General features: G+C 43.3%; 1 protein-coding gene across 2 annotated transcripts; it reads right to left on the bottom strand.

The window, feature by feature from the left end:
• Positions 1–642: 642 nt before the first annotated feature.
• Positions 643–14609, bottom strand: prepl (prolyl endopeptidase like). 2 transcript variants are annotated; one of them, XM_064950277.1, is made up of 14 exons: positions 14233–14609; positions 13784–13909; positions 13622–13688; positions 13276–13497; positions 11439–11565; positions 11068–11284; positions 10270–10461; positions 9654–9860; positions 9203–9378; positions 7210–7426; positions 2784–2933; positions 2460–2586; positions 1110–1198; positions 643–794 (listed from the first exon to the last, which is right to left on the bottom strand). In XM_064950277.1, the coding sequence occupies exons 1-14, from the start codon at positions 14371–14373 to the stop codon at positions 663–665; spliced, it is 2190 nt and encodes a 729-aa protein (XP_064806349.1). In that variant the 5' UTR covers positions 14374–14609; the 3' UTR covers positions 643–662. The 2 variants fall into 2 exon arrangements, with proteins under 2 accessions (XP_064806349.1, XP_064806350.1); XM_064950278.1 differs by having other exon boundaries at positions 14322–14609.
• Between the last annotated feature and the right edge of the window lie 35 nt (positions 14610–14644).

Genomic DNA, 14644 nt, shown 5'->3' with positions numbered 1-14644 from the left:
TTTGTGGGTGAGCAGTTTGGTGATGTCATCCTTGTGAACAAAGTGCCCCATGGTGGGGTTATGGTATGGGCAGGCATAAACTACAGACAATGAACACAATTATATTTTGAATGCATAGAGATACAGTGACGAGATCCTGAGGCCCATTTTTGTGCCATTCATCCTCCGGCATCACATGTTTTAGCATGATTATGCACAGGCCAATGTTGCAAGGATCTGTACACAATTCCTGGAAACTGAAAATGTTCCACTTCTTCCATGGCCTGCATACTCACCAGATATGTCACCCATTGAGCAAGTTTGGGATGCTCTGTATCAACATGTACATCAGCGTGTTCCAGTTCCTGCCAATATCCAGCAACTTCTCACAGCCACTGAAGAGTGGGACAACATTCCACAGGCCACAACCAACAGCCTGATCAACTCTATACGAAGACGATGTGTCACGCTGCATGAGGCAAATGGTGGGTACTGACTGGTTTTCTGATATACCCCCTAATTTTTTAAAGGTATCTGTGACCAACAGATGCATATCTGTATTCCCAGTCATGTGAAATCCATAGATTAGGGCCTAATTAATTATTTACTAATATGAACTAACTCAGTAAAAAAATAGAAATTGTTGTCTTTATATTTTGAGTTCATACCCCCAATATTTTATTTTACTCAATCCCCCGTGGGTCAACCACACATGTATCTCTATATGGCTCTGATGAGTTCTCCTTCCGCCTGTTTTTGGTCTTCTGCTGGTTCAGGCCCAGCTCTGTGTGGAGAAAGGCCAGCTGTCGAGCACTCTGAGTGGGGGAGGGAGAGAGACAGGAGTGGGCTGTCAGGTCAGCCTGAGAACAGCAATGTATAATAGTGTAATCCTCTTACCTGAGTCCATATCAACAATGCCAACATGTTTTATAACTCAACAACCTTGGTTGGCAGGTTAGTGATGCTTATTACAGTGTTTATGATTATGTAGTGTTCATAAATCTACACTAACTCATGCACTATATATGGAATAGGGTGCCACTCAGATGGTTTATGGGTCAGAGATTGATCAGTTCATATTGTCGTGGACTCTATAAAAGAAGGGATATCATGAGAGAACCCATAGATACCTCAGTCAGAGACAGTTCAAAGTCCCCTGGGCCAAAGTGGTCTGCTCCCGGTTGAAGGTCCAGAATGACACTGGGTGTGGGCTCAGATTCTGGATACAGAGATGACAACACACAAACAACAAATTAGCAAACAAATCAGCATGGTTCATCATGTCCAATACAAGTGGCCGATCTCTGTCAACATGACCACATCAGAGGTTGTCATTAGGGATGAAGGGTTCTGATCGGAATGTGCCATCAGTGGCTGCAGTCAGGCGGAGTGCAACAATATCCAGTCGCTCTAGTAGCAAAATGGTCATTTAATCAATAGTAGCGAAGATATTTTAGGCTGGGTACAACAGCAATATATGTTTCCCCTATAATGTAGTGAGTGTCTGGTGTGTTCTGTAGTGTTTCCTCCTGTGATCACAGCTTGATGAGAAGAGCAAAGGAAACAAGAGGAGCTCTAATTCTGAAAAGTCCTCAGTCATTTCTCTCTAATCTGACTACTGCTCTCCTAGGCTCCCTCCCTCCCTCTTGTCCTCCCTCCCTCTCTCCTCAATGTGCTGTGTTTCACAAGCCTCCTCCTGACCTTGCCAGAGCCCAGTGTATTGTTCCTTATCTCTCCTGCTGATACACTATCTCATGAACATGCTAATGAACCCGGCTGTGGGTGTGCGATCAGCACTTTATCAATGACAGAGGAGAGCGGTAGAGATTAGTGAGAGACCCTCTCTGCCTATGCACACAAGTGTGTGTATGTCTGTGAGTGACAGAAAATTAGACCGAGTGAATGTGTGTGTGAGTAACAGAGTAGGAGACAGTGTGTGGTTGAGAGAAAGATGTACAAACACAACCCACATTTATGTCTATTTATTTTCCCTTTTGCACGTTAACTATTTGCACACCGTTACAACACTGTATATAGACATATGACTTTGGAAATTCTGTGAGTGTAATGTTTACTATTAATTTATTTATTTCACATGTTTATCATCTACTTCACTTGCTTTGGCAATGTTAACATATGTTTCCCATGCCAATAAAGGCCTGATGTGAGATTATTAAGGAGCGGTAACGAGCTAGAGTAAGTCCCTCACTGTGGGAATCAGTATGATTCACTGACACTGATTCACATAGAGCTGCTGTGCTACAAGGTGACCTCTGCTCTGTACTGGAAATAAACTCCTACACTTCTAGCAATGATCTATTACAGCAGTCTCCTGAGGAACACACACTCCTCTAGTGGGACATGAATCTGACCACACTGCTGCTCTTCGGGAAGAACAAAACTATGGACAATTCTGGGACAATGAGCCTTCATAGGAATGTGCTTCAGGTAGAGGAACTGTTTCATGTCCATCTGCTCACCAGATACAGGGTGACCATTGAGGTGTGTGTGAACTGCTTCCTGAAGTCTCTCCTCGTACTTGTGTACTCCGGCTACAGGCACTCTGTTGTCTTCTATGTAGGCTGTGAGCAGCATGGAGGGGTAGTGCTGTGGAATACACACATACGAAACCGCTCATTTATATTATGAAGCCCTTTTTATCTCAGCAGTTGTCACAAACTGCTATACAGATACGCAGCCTAAAACTCCAAAGAGAAAAAGCACAGAGTTTAAAAGTTGTTTAGGCAATGTTTGCATATTATTTTATGGTTTTGTGTTAAGTACAGTAAGGTTTATAAGCAAACCTGAGGTGTAATGTTATGACAGGGGCAGTAGGAGGCAATAGTGTCCCTTTGGCAGGGGTCTGACATGGGGTCGCCCCATTCCCCCCTCTCCTCCAGCGTCAGGGGTAGACTGGGGTCCTGCATAGTGCCCAGCACATCAAGGAAAGGTGCCTGGAGATAGAAGAGAACACCTAACGAGTGACTTGTGAGGGTGAAGGCCTAATCCTTACTCAAGATATGTGGCCATACTGTAACTTGAACTATTTTTATCCTTTATTTAACTAGGCAAGTCAGTTAAGAACAAATTATTTTTAACAATGACGGCCTACTGGGGAACAGTGGGTTAACTGTCTTGTTCAGGGGCAGATCGACAGATTTTTAACTTGTCAGCTCGGGGACTCGATCCAGCAACCTTTCGGTTACTGGCCCATTGCTCTAACCACTAGGCGACTCTGAGATGCTGGCCTTTTAGAGTTCTTCTGTTCAGTGTCTGTGTTCTTTTTCCCATCTTAATCTTTTATTTTTATTGGCCAGTCTGAGATATGGCTCTTTCTTTGCAACTCTGCCTAGAAGGCCAGCATCTCTGAGTCGCCTCTTCACTGGTGACGTTGAGACTGGTGTTTTGTGGGTATTATTTAATGAAGCTGCCAGTTGAGGACTTGTGAGGCGTCTGTTTCTCAAACTAGACACTCCAATGTACTTGTCCTCTTGCTCAGTTGTGCACTGGGGCCTCCCACTCCTCTTTCTATTCTGGTTAAAGACAGTTTACGCTGTTCTGTGAAGGGAGTAGTACACAGCTTTGTGCGAGATCTTCAGTTTATTGGCAATTTCTCGCACTGAATAGCCTTCATTTCTCTGAACAAGAATAGACTGACGAGTTTAAGAAGAAAGGTATTTGTTTCTGGCCATTTTGAGCCTGTCATCAAACCCACAAATGCTGATGCTCCAGATACTCAACTAGTCTAAATAATGACAGTTATATTGCTTCTTTAATCAGGACCACAGTTTTCAGCTGTGCTAACATAATTGCAAAAGGGTTTTCTAACGATCAATTAGCCTTTTAAAATGATTAACTTGGATTAGCTAACACAACGTGCCATTGGAACAGGAGTGATGGTTGCTGACAATGGGCCTCTGTACGCCCATGTAGATATTCCATTAAAAATCTGCCGTTTCCAGCTAAAATACTCATTTACAACATTAACAATGTCTACACTGTATTTCTGATTATTTTATGTTTTTTTTAATGGATGAAAAATGTGCTTTTCTTTCAAAAACAAGGACATTTCTAAGTGACCCCAAAATTCTGAACGGTAGTACATATATATATTTTTACATTGTTTGCAAACTGATATGTGACACAGGCAAAACAGGCAAGCCCCCCCCAAAATGATATTAAAATATATATGCATACAGTTGAAGTCGGAAGTTTACATACACTTAGGTTGGAGTCATTAAAACTCGTTTTTCAACCACTCCACACATTTCTTGTTAACAAACTATAGTTTTGGCAAGTCGGTTAGGACATCTACTTTGTGCATGACACAAGTAATTTTTCCAACAATTGTTTACAGACAGATTATTTCACTTATAATTCACTGTATCGCAATTGCAGTGGGTCAGACATTTACATACACTAAGTTGACAGCCTTTAAACAGCTTGAAAAATGCCAGAAAATTGTGTCATGGCTTTAGAAACTTCTGAAAGGCTAATTTACATTATTTGAGTCAATTGGAGGTGTACCTGTGGATGTATTTCAAGGCCTACCTTCAAACTCAGTGCCTCTTTGCTTGACATCATGGGCAAATCAAAAGAAATCAGCCAAGACCTCAGAAAAAACATTGTAGACCTCCACAAGTCTGGTTCATCCTTGGGAGCAATTTCCAAACACCTGAAGGTACCACGTTCATCTGTACAAACAATAGTACGCATATTGCTCAGGAAGGAGACGCGTTCTGTATGCATACTGCTCAGGAAGGAGATGCGTTCCTAGAGATGAAAGTACTTTGGTGTGAAAAGAGCAAATAATTCCCAGAACAACAGAAAAGGACCTTGTGAAGATGCTGGAGGAAACAGGTACAAAAGTATCTATATCCACAGTAAAACGAGTCCTATATCGACATAACATGAAAGGCCACTCAGCAAGGAAGAAGCCACTGCTCCAAAACCATCATAAAAAAGCCAGACTACAGTTTGCAACTGCACATGGGGACAACGATTGTACTTTTTGGAAAAATGTCCTCTGGTCTGATGAAACAAAAATAGAACTGATTGGCCATAATGACCAGCGTTATGTTTGGAGGAAAAAGGGGAGGCTTGCAAGCCCAAGAACATCATCCCAACCGTGAAGCACAGGGGTGGCAGCATCATGTTGTGGGTGCTTTGCTGCAGGAGGGACTGGTGCACTTCACAAAATAGATGACATCATGAGGGAGGAAAATTATGTGGATATATTGAAGCAAGACATCAAGACATCAGTCAGGAAGTTAAAGCTTGGTCGCACATGGGTCTTCCAAATGGACAATGACCCCAAGCATACTTCCAAAGTTGTGGCAAAATGGCTTAAGGACAACAAAGTCAAGGTATTAGAGAGGCCATCACAAAGCCCTGACCTCAATCCCATAGAAAATATGTGTGCAGAACTGAAAAGCATGTGCGAGCAAGGAGGCCTACAAACCTGACTCAGTTACACCAGCTCTGTCAGGAGGAATGGGCCAAAATTCACCCAACTTATTGTGGGAAGCTTGTGGAAGGCTACCCGAAACGTTTGACCGAAGTTAAACAATTTAAAGGCAATGCTACCAAATACTAATTGAGTGTATGTAAACTTCTGACCCTCTGGGAATGTGAAATAAAAGCTAAAATAAATAATTCCCTCTACTATTATACTGACATTTAACATTCTTAAAATAAAGTGGTGATTCTTACTGACCTAAGACAGGGCATTTTTACTAGGATTAAATGCCAGGAATTGTAAAAAACTGAGTTTAAACAGTGGTGGGCCGTCAGGACAAGGCCTTCTCTGATGGCCTAAACATCATCAGAATATATATTTTAAAAAATATATATTTCCCACAAATATGTATTTAATTCTTCCCCAGAGTAAGAGTTACACTCTTCATTTCATAGCGTTCCTCTTGGTTGCACTGCTTCCAGCCCCATGTTGAGATTTGGAGGGCTGGTCTTTATTTTATCCAATCATATTCAGCCATCATGTGTTGCCAGGGGTCTAAAATCTGCCCTCAGGCCTTCAGAATCAACAGTGCGGGTGCTTGTAGCTTAAAGTGAATGGAAATTAAAATTTAGTGTCAATCAATCAGCTTTAGAGTTGGCTATTGTACGCCTGCTGGCTGGCTCCAGTGTTACACAGGAGCCAGCGGCGTAGTGCCTGCACGTCTTTTGATTGGATTACCAATATTAAGAGGCAGGTCCTATATGGGCAGGTCTCAGAACTAGGAAACTGAAATTGATCAACGAATTACTACTAAGCTGTTTTTTCAACCCACAATGGCGGAAGGAGAAGATATCGATTTGGTCGAGGATATAATTATAACGCCATTCTCAAGACAAACTTTTCAAGAAAAGTTAGACATTGTCAGGAGAGGTAGACGCCGACGCTACAAAGACAGGCTCCGAGAAGCACTGCAAACTGTACTGCTGGGAATGCCTATTATTTGCAAGTGATCGATTTGGTGTTTGGAGCCACACTGGCTTTGCAAACCTGAGTTGTCTAACCAAGGCAGCAACGAGACACCAAAGTACGGCTGGGCACTTACAAACAATGGTGCTTTTGAAAACTTTTGGGGACACCCGATTGGATCTACAGCTCAACGAACAAGCGCGCAGGGCAACGAAGCTGCACAATGAAAAGGTATTGTACTCTTCCCCTGCAATTCTCTGAATAAAAATATCAATTTCAAGGTGACGCAACACCTGGTTTTATACTACGTTTCTGTCTAAATGTATAGTGTCTACAGCCATGGCATCATAATGATGGTAATAAGAGGTAGATTAATTTGGGTGGGACTGTGTAGGACTTCACTGAAGGCCCAGGCCCCAGAACCACGGCACGCTACTGAGTTTAAATATATTTGGCTAAGGTGTACGTAAACCTCCGACTTCAACTGTATATATATATATATATATATATATATATATATATATATATATATATATATATATATATATATATATATATATATATATATATTACATTTTATTAATTAATTAATTAATTAATTTCTACTCAAAATGTGGGGCTCAAAACCCCACCGGCTCTACCCCACCTGCCCTGAATTACAGGTCGCCACTGTGTATTTCAATGGGGTATATGCACAGAAAGTTACACACAGGTTTGACAAGTAAAGATTCAGGCCTGAGAGAGCAGAGAAAATAGGGGTGGAAATGTGTGGGTGTGTGTTTTTGAAGGCTGCAGGTAGGGTTTACCTGTAGTGTGACAGCTCGTATGAGGTGGGGGTGTAGGTTGCATAGCGCCCCCACCAGTACGGCCCCAGCGCTGCGAGCGGTGAGGGCGGTCAGAGAGGGTCTCGACACCCCCAGGTCATAGAGCCTTTGGATACAGGCAGCCAGGTCCTCCACTCCTCTCGGTTTGCCCTCCATACGACCCTGTCTATGCCAGCCCAGGCCACGCTCACCTCCACCCCTACAACCACACATGTAGTCTGAGTGGTAAAACATTCAGAAGTGCTGCAAACTCCTTTTTTTACAAGACAGATAATAATATACAGTACCAATAAAGTTTGGACACACCTACTCATTCAAGGGTTTTTCTTCATTTGAACTATGTTCTACATTGTAGAATAATAGTGAAGACATAAAAACTATGAAATAACACATATGGAATCATGTAATAACCAAAAAAAAGTGTTAAACAAATCAAAATATATTTTAGATTCTTCAAAGTAGCCATCCTTTGCCTTGATGACAGCTTTGCACACTTGGCATTCACTCAAACAGCTTCATGCGTCTTGAAGGAGTTCCCACATATGCTGAGCACTTGTTGGCTGCTTTTCTTTCACTCTGTGATCCAAGTCATCCCAAACCATCTTAATTGGGTTGAGGTCGAGTGATTGTGGAGGCCAAGTCCCCTGGTGCAGCACTCCATCACTCTCCTTGGTCAAATAGCCCTTACACAGCCTGGAGGTGTGTTTTGGGACATTGTCCTGTTGAAAAACAAATGATAGTCCCACTAAGCTCAAACCAGATGGGATGGCATATTTGCTGCAGAATGCTGTGCTAGCCATGCTGGTTAAGTGTGCCTTGATTCTAAATAAATCACTGACAGTATCACCAGCAAAGCACCAACACACCTCCTCCTCCATGCTTCATGGTGGGAACCACACATGCGAAGATCATCCATTCACCTACTCTGCATCTCACAAAGACATAGGTTGGAACCAAAATTCTCAAATTTGGACTCTGTCCAAAGGACAGATTTCCACCGGTATAATGTCCATTACTCGTCCATTGCTCGTGTCTAATGTCCATTGCTCGTGTTTCTTGGCCCAAGCAAGTCTCTTCTTCTTTTTGGTGTCCTTTAGTGGTTTCTTTACTGCAATGAGACCACGAAGGCCTTGTTCACAAAGTCTCCCCTGAACAGTTGATGTTGAGATGTGTCTGTTAATTGAACTCTGTGAGGTGCAGTTGCCGATTTCTGAGGCTGGTAATTCTAAAGAACTTATTCTCTGAAGCAGAGGTAACTCTGGTATTTCCTTTCCTGTGGCGGTCCTCATGAGAGACAGTTTTATCATAGCGCTTGATGGTTTTTTCAACTACACATGAAGAAACTTTCAAAGTTCTTGGAATTTGCCAGATTGACTGACCTTCATGTCAAGTAATGATGGACTGTCGTTTCTCTTTGCTTATTTGAGCTCTTTTTCCGTTAATATGGTCTTGGTCTTTTACCAAATATGGCTATCTTCTGTATACCACCCCTACCTTGTCACAACACAACTGATTGGCTCAAACACATTAAGGAAAGAAATTCCACAAATTAATTTTTAACAAGGCACGCCTGTTAATTGAAATGCATTCCAGGTGACTACCTCATGAAGCTGGTTGAGAGAATGCCAAGAGTGTGCAAAGCTGTCATCAAGGCAAAGGGTGGCTACTTTGAAGAATCTCAAATATAAAATATATTTTGATTTGTTTAAAACCTTTTTTAGTTACGACATGATTCTATATGTGTTATTTCATAGTTTATGTCTTCACTATTATTCTACAATGCAGAAAATAGTAAAAATAAAGAAAAACCCTTGAATGAGTAGGTGTGTCCACATTTCTGACTGTTACTATATGTTCTACAGAAAACATTACAATGAAAGCACTAACAATTAATATAGCCACCCACAACAACAGACTTTATCCTGTAGGAACAGTTTTTCTGTGGCGCAAAGGCTTTTGGGAGTTGTAGCGCTACCTGACATGGCAGTAGGCCAGAGCCCAGCCATCCTCAAGCAGCAGTCTTCTGTCTGGGCTGAAGTCCATGTTAAGGTCCATGCCATAGGCTCCATACACATGCACCAGCAATGGAGCCCCCCTCAGCTCCTCCAGCATAGGTCTGTGGAAGAGAGTCAGTGGCACCATGGTACCGTCCTACAGGCCGAGAGAGAGAGAGTGTAGTAATCACTATACACACACAAAATATTACATACTGTTTTCGGAAAAAAACTGTGCTTGTGTGTGAGGGAATGTAACGTGTGTGTGAGCTCCTAGACTATGGTGTTTCATGAGCCTATGGTGAACCCTTACTGCAGGCTGGTATGTCATCAGTGGATTACCAAAATACAGTCCACACCCATCATTTCGGCATTGTATTCTTGAGGCTTTCCTCTCTGAGTGTGTGTGTGCACAATTCGGATCCAGTCTACCTGGCTGGGGGCCTCTAGTCGGGTGGTTTGATACTCCTGGGGGGTTCTGTGTTCCTCTGTGTCCTCCTGTAAGAGGAGCCTGTACTCCCTGGGGGAGTAGCGGTACAGGACAGGGGGGTGGACTGGAGACGACAGGAGGAACTCCAACCAGCCACCCTCCGTCAGCCCAGCCCTCTTGGTCTCTATGGCACAGGCCCACGGTGGCAGCTGAGAGGTGGAGGACAGTTCTGGTTAAAGGGATACTGCTAGATTCTAGCAATTAAGTTGTGGATGTCATATTTATGTCTATACGTGCAGTATGAAGGAAGTTAAGAGGTCGTTTCATGGCTTTGCCGGAATTTCAGTATTCGTTTAAGGCCTAGCTTTCATGGTACAGTATACTACCAGTACACCTGGCTAGGCAGTGCAGTGTTAAACATAGTCATGGCCATCAGAATGATAATCAACTGCCTTAGCAGGAGAAGAAATAGAGTAGCCTGTTAAAGGACCACAATGGAAACAAGTCTCTTGACTTGTATCCTCTGTCTGGTGTAACATTTGATGTATTTTAAAACTGTGGAATAAAAATGATACTAATCAAATAAGAGAGATGTCTTCATATAGCTCTTTCTGTCACCTGCAGGGTGGATGTGGTTGCTGGCTGAGATAGTGGGACCACCTGGAGTGCTAGCAGGCCTGAGGGGTCCCTAATGGCCAACACACAGTGGTCCTGGAGCACCTCCATGTCCTTCACAGCTGTCCCAGGACCAGGGCTACACACTGGGACCCAGTGTTTGATGGAGGGGGATGAGAGAGGTGCCCTCAACACCTGGGACAGCATAGAATAGAATCATATATTATATTGATAACACATGCATTTATCACGTCATGTACACACACAAACACAGTGTGCAACTGTGGTTGCTGTTTGTTTGAATGCAGATCCACTGATTTGTCCATAGAGAATATTTTTCCTTCAATGTCTATGGCGTTGTCTGAGGCAGTAGGCTACCTGGTACTCTAACAATATCTATGGGGTTGTCTGAGGCAGTAGGCTACCTGGTACTCTATCAATATCTATGGGGTTGTCTGAGGCAGTAGGCTACCTGGTACTCTATCAATATCTATGGGGTTGTCTGAGGCAGTAGACTACCTGGTACTCTATCAATGTCTATGGGGTTGTCTGAGGCAGTAGGCTACATGGTACTCTATCAATATCTATGGGGTTGTCTGAGGCAGTAGGCTACCTGGTACTCTATCAATGTCTATGGAGTTGTCTGAGTCAGTAGGCTACCTGGTACTCTATCAATATCTATGGGGTTGTCTGAGGCAGTAGGCTACCTGGTACTCTATCAATGTCTATGGAGTTGTCTGAGTCAGTAGGCTACCTGGTACTCTATCAATATCTATGGGGTTGTCTGAGGCAGTAGGCTACCTGATACTCTTGTCCAGGTCCAGTGTTGGCCAAGATGTACAGCTGGCCGTGGGAGTGCTCTACATGGTACAGCAGCTCAGGGAGGCGGGCCTGGACCAGGGTGGGCTCCATAAGGGGCTTGGCGCTGTCAATCAGCCACACCTCAGAGCTCCTCTTACTGCTGCAGTTAACAAGCACCAGCCTCTGGTCTCTGGAAAGACTCACCTCAACAAACACACTGTGGACAAAAGAAAACTTAAGAAAACAGAGCACTTTAACACATGTTCTCTGTGTTTTAATGGCTTGTGTCCTAACATGGCCTCTTCCAAACATTACAGTACATGATGTACACACAAACAGGTGTGACAAAGGGAGGTGTGTGTTTGTCTTACTCAGGCTGCTGTTCCTGGTAGACCAGGGTGCTTCTGGTCCCAGTGGCAGTCAGGTCCAGACGGAACACATGGTGACACTGGAGTTTCTGCTGACTGCTGTAGAATAGGATGTCATCTGTAGCCCATTCTACACACACACACACACACACACACACACACACACACACACACACACACACACACACACACACACACACACACACACACACACACATATACACACACCTTATTTTCTGTGTAGAAGAGTCCATACTAAACACAGTGCCTTTGGAAGGTATTCAGACCCCTTGACTTTTCCACATTTTGTTAAGTTACAGCCTTATTCTAAAATGGATTAATAAAAAATAAAAATCCTCAGCAATCTACACACAATAACCATAATGACAAAGCGAAAACAGGTTTTTAGAAAGGTTTGTAAATGTATTACCAATAAAAAAACAGAAATAGCTTATTTACATAAGTATTCTGCCCCTTTGCTATGAGACTCACAATTCTGCTCAAGTGCATCCTGTTTCCATTGATCATCCTTGAATTGTTTCTACAACTTGATTAGAGTCCACCAGTGGTAAATTCAATTGATTGGACATGATTTGGAAAGGCACACACCTGTCTATATAAGATCCCACAGTTGACAGTGTATGACAGAGCAAAAACCAAGCCATGAGGTCGAAGGAATTGTCTGTGGCACAGATCTGGGGAAGGGTACCAAAACATTTCTGCAGCTTTGAAAGTTCCCAAGAACACAGTGGCCTCCATCATTATTAAATGGAATAAGTTTGGAACCACCAAGACTCTTCCTAGAGCTGGCCGCCTGGCCAAACTGAGCAATCGGGGGAGAAGGGCCTTGGTCAGGGAGGTGACGAAGAACCCGACGGTCAGTCTGACAGAGCTCCAGAGTTTCTCTGTGGAGATGGGAGAACCTTCCAGAAGGACAATCATTTATGCAGCACTCCACCAATCAGGCCTTACTGGTAGAGTGACCAGACGAAGCCACTCCTCATTAAAAGGCACATGACAGCCCGCTTGGAGTTTGCCAGAATGCACCTAAAGACTCTCAGACGATGAGAAACAAGATTCTCTGGTCTGATGAAACCAAGATTGAACTCTTTGGCCTGAATGCCAAGCGTCACATCTAGAAGAAACCTGGCACCATCCCTACGGTGAAGCATGGTGGTGGCAGCATCATGCTGTGGGGATGCTTTTCAATTGCAGGGATTGGGAGACTCCTCAGGATCGAGGCAAAGATGAACGGAGCAAAGTACAGCGAGATCCTTGATGAAAACCTACTCCAGAGCACTCAGGACCTCAGACTGTGGCAAAGGTTCACCTTCCAACAGGACTACAACAATAAGCACACAGCCAAGACAACGCAAAAGTGGCTTCGGGACAAGTCTCAATGTCCTTGAGTGGCCCAGCCAGAGCCCGGACTTGAACCTGATCTAACATCTCTGGAAAGACCTGAAAATAGCTGTGCTGCAAAGCTCCACATCCAACCTGACAGAGCTTGAGGATCTGCAGAGAAGAATGGGAGAAACTCCCCAAATACAGGTGTGCCAAGCGTGTAGCGTCATACCCAAGAAGACTCACGGCTGTAATTGCTGCCTAAAGGTGCTTAGACAAAGTAATGAGTAAAGGGTCTGAATACTTATGTAAATGTAATATTTCACTTTTTTATTTTTGAATAAATTATCACCTTATTTTGCTTTGTCATTATGGGGTATGTAGATTTGAGGAAAAATATATATTTAATACATTTTATAATAAGGCTGAAAAGTTTCCCGAAGGCACAGTATAAAACTACATTGTTTATCTCCATGTTATTAACCCTCTCTCTCACCGACGCTGAAAACCTTGTCAATGGTGAGTAGAGGTTGAGGTGGGTCCAGGGAAGGTTCTCTGTCTCCTAGCTTGACCAGGACACACCTGGCCTCCTCTCTGTGGGGGGTCTTCACTGTGGCTGCCAGGGCATGCTCATTGGGGGAGAGACGCAACCTCTGGAGGCTCCAATCTCCCTTCCCCACAGAGTCCAGACACAACACCTTTTCTGGCTCTGGGTCACCTGCAGCCAGTCAGTCACAAACCCACACCTTACATTGCTTAATGAAATTTACCTCTCTTCAGCTCTGGACAGTAGTAGAAAGTGGTGTGATTAGGGAAAGGTCTGTCCAGAAAATTGTGCTTACCCTGCCTGGTGTCCATTCTATAGATGCCATCCCCCTCCATGAAGTACACGTGGTTAAGCCCCTGGATCTGGAGAGACAGCTGTTTGTCAGTAAAATGACTACTTTATTAAACCAGTGCTGGTTGTTTAGACACCTTTGCCAAATCATCAGGCACAACTTTACCGTTGTATTGTCAGGGCCTTCGGAGAACCTCTGGTATATGGCCCTTAATCTTCTCTTGAAAGACCTCTCCAGACTTCTGTATTTCTTATTACGAGAGTTGAATTCCACAGTGGAGCTGGAAGGGTCCTGAAGGACATTAACATATTAGGTGAAATGTATGCACAAATGCTCACAGTGTGACTGTCATCTGAATATATGTGCCTTGATACATTTGGATTGACCGTTTGAGAGTACATTTCCTACATCAAAAACAAGACCCCATTGCCTATCAGATTCTAACAACAGGATCAGTTTCTCTACGATATCCACTTCATCTTTGGTTACTACAATGCTAGCATGTTTGTCAGTAACAGATCCCTAGAAACATTCCTTAAATATTAGATGAGGACAGTAATCAGAAGTAAAGGTCTGCGGTGTAACTAGCACCAATAGAGAGCGAGTTACAGCACCTTTACTATTGTGAAACGACGTGTATCCGTTAAGTAGATCAATCCTCTAGGTTTGCAGGTGAAAAGGCTCCAGACTTTATTAAATTTACCTCCCCGAATCAGAGGACTGAGCCACGAATGCAGACTGGTCATGGAACACATAGTCGCTGTCACTGTAACTGACCGACCAAGCTATAATTTCATGTCAATCATTGTTTTGAAAGTGACCCCCACCCCAAGTTTGAACACATTATTTTTAAAATAACAGTATCAGGTATGTCTTCTTATGTCGCTTTAATAGTCCATAGTTAGTTACTGTAATTAAATGTAGTTTGATTGCCTTTGCCGTTGGGCAACCTCTAGGATACTAGCAGAACATTTTCAAAACATTGATTTGAGCGCTGTTTGATGGCGTATAAACTAGACAGAACTA

Source organism: Oncorhynchus masou, chromosome 31 (assembly GCF_036934945.1).
Source record: "Oncorhynchus masou masou isolate Uvic2021 chromosome 31, UVic_Omas_1.1, whole genome shotgun sequence".
Lineage (NCBI taxonomy): Eukaryota > Metazoa > Chordata > Actinopteri > Salmoniformes > Salmonidae > Oncorhynchus > Oncorhynchus masou.
The sequence above is the reverse complement of the archived record's forward strand: the minus strand, read 5'-3'. Positions and strand labels throughout refer to the sequence as shown.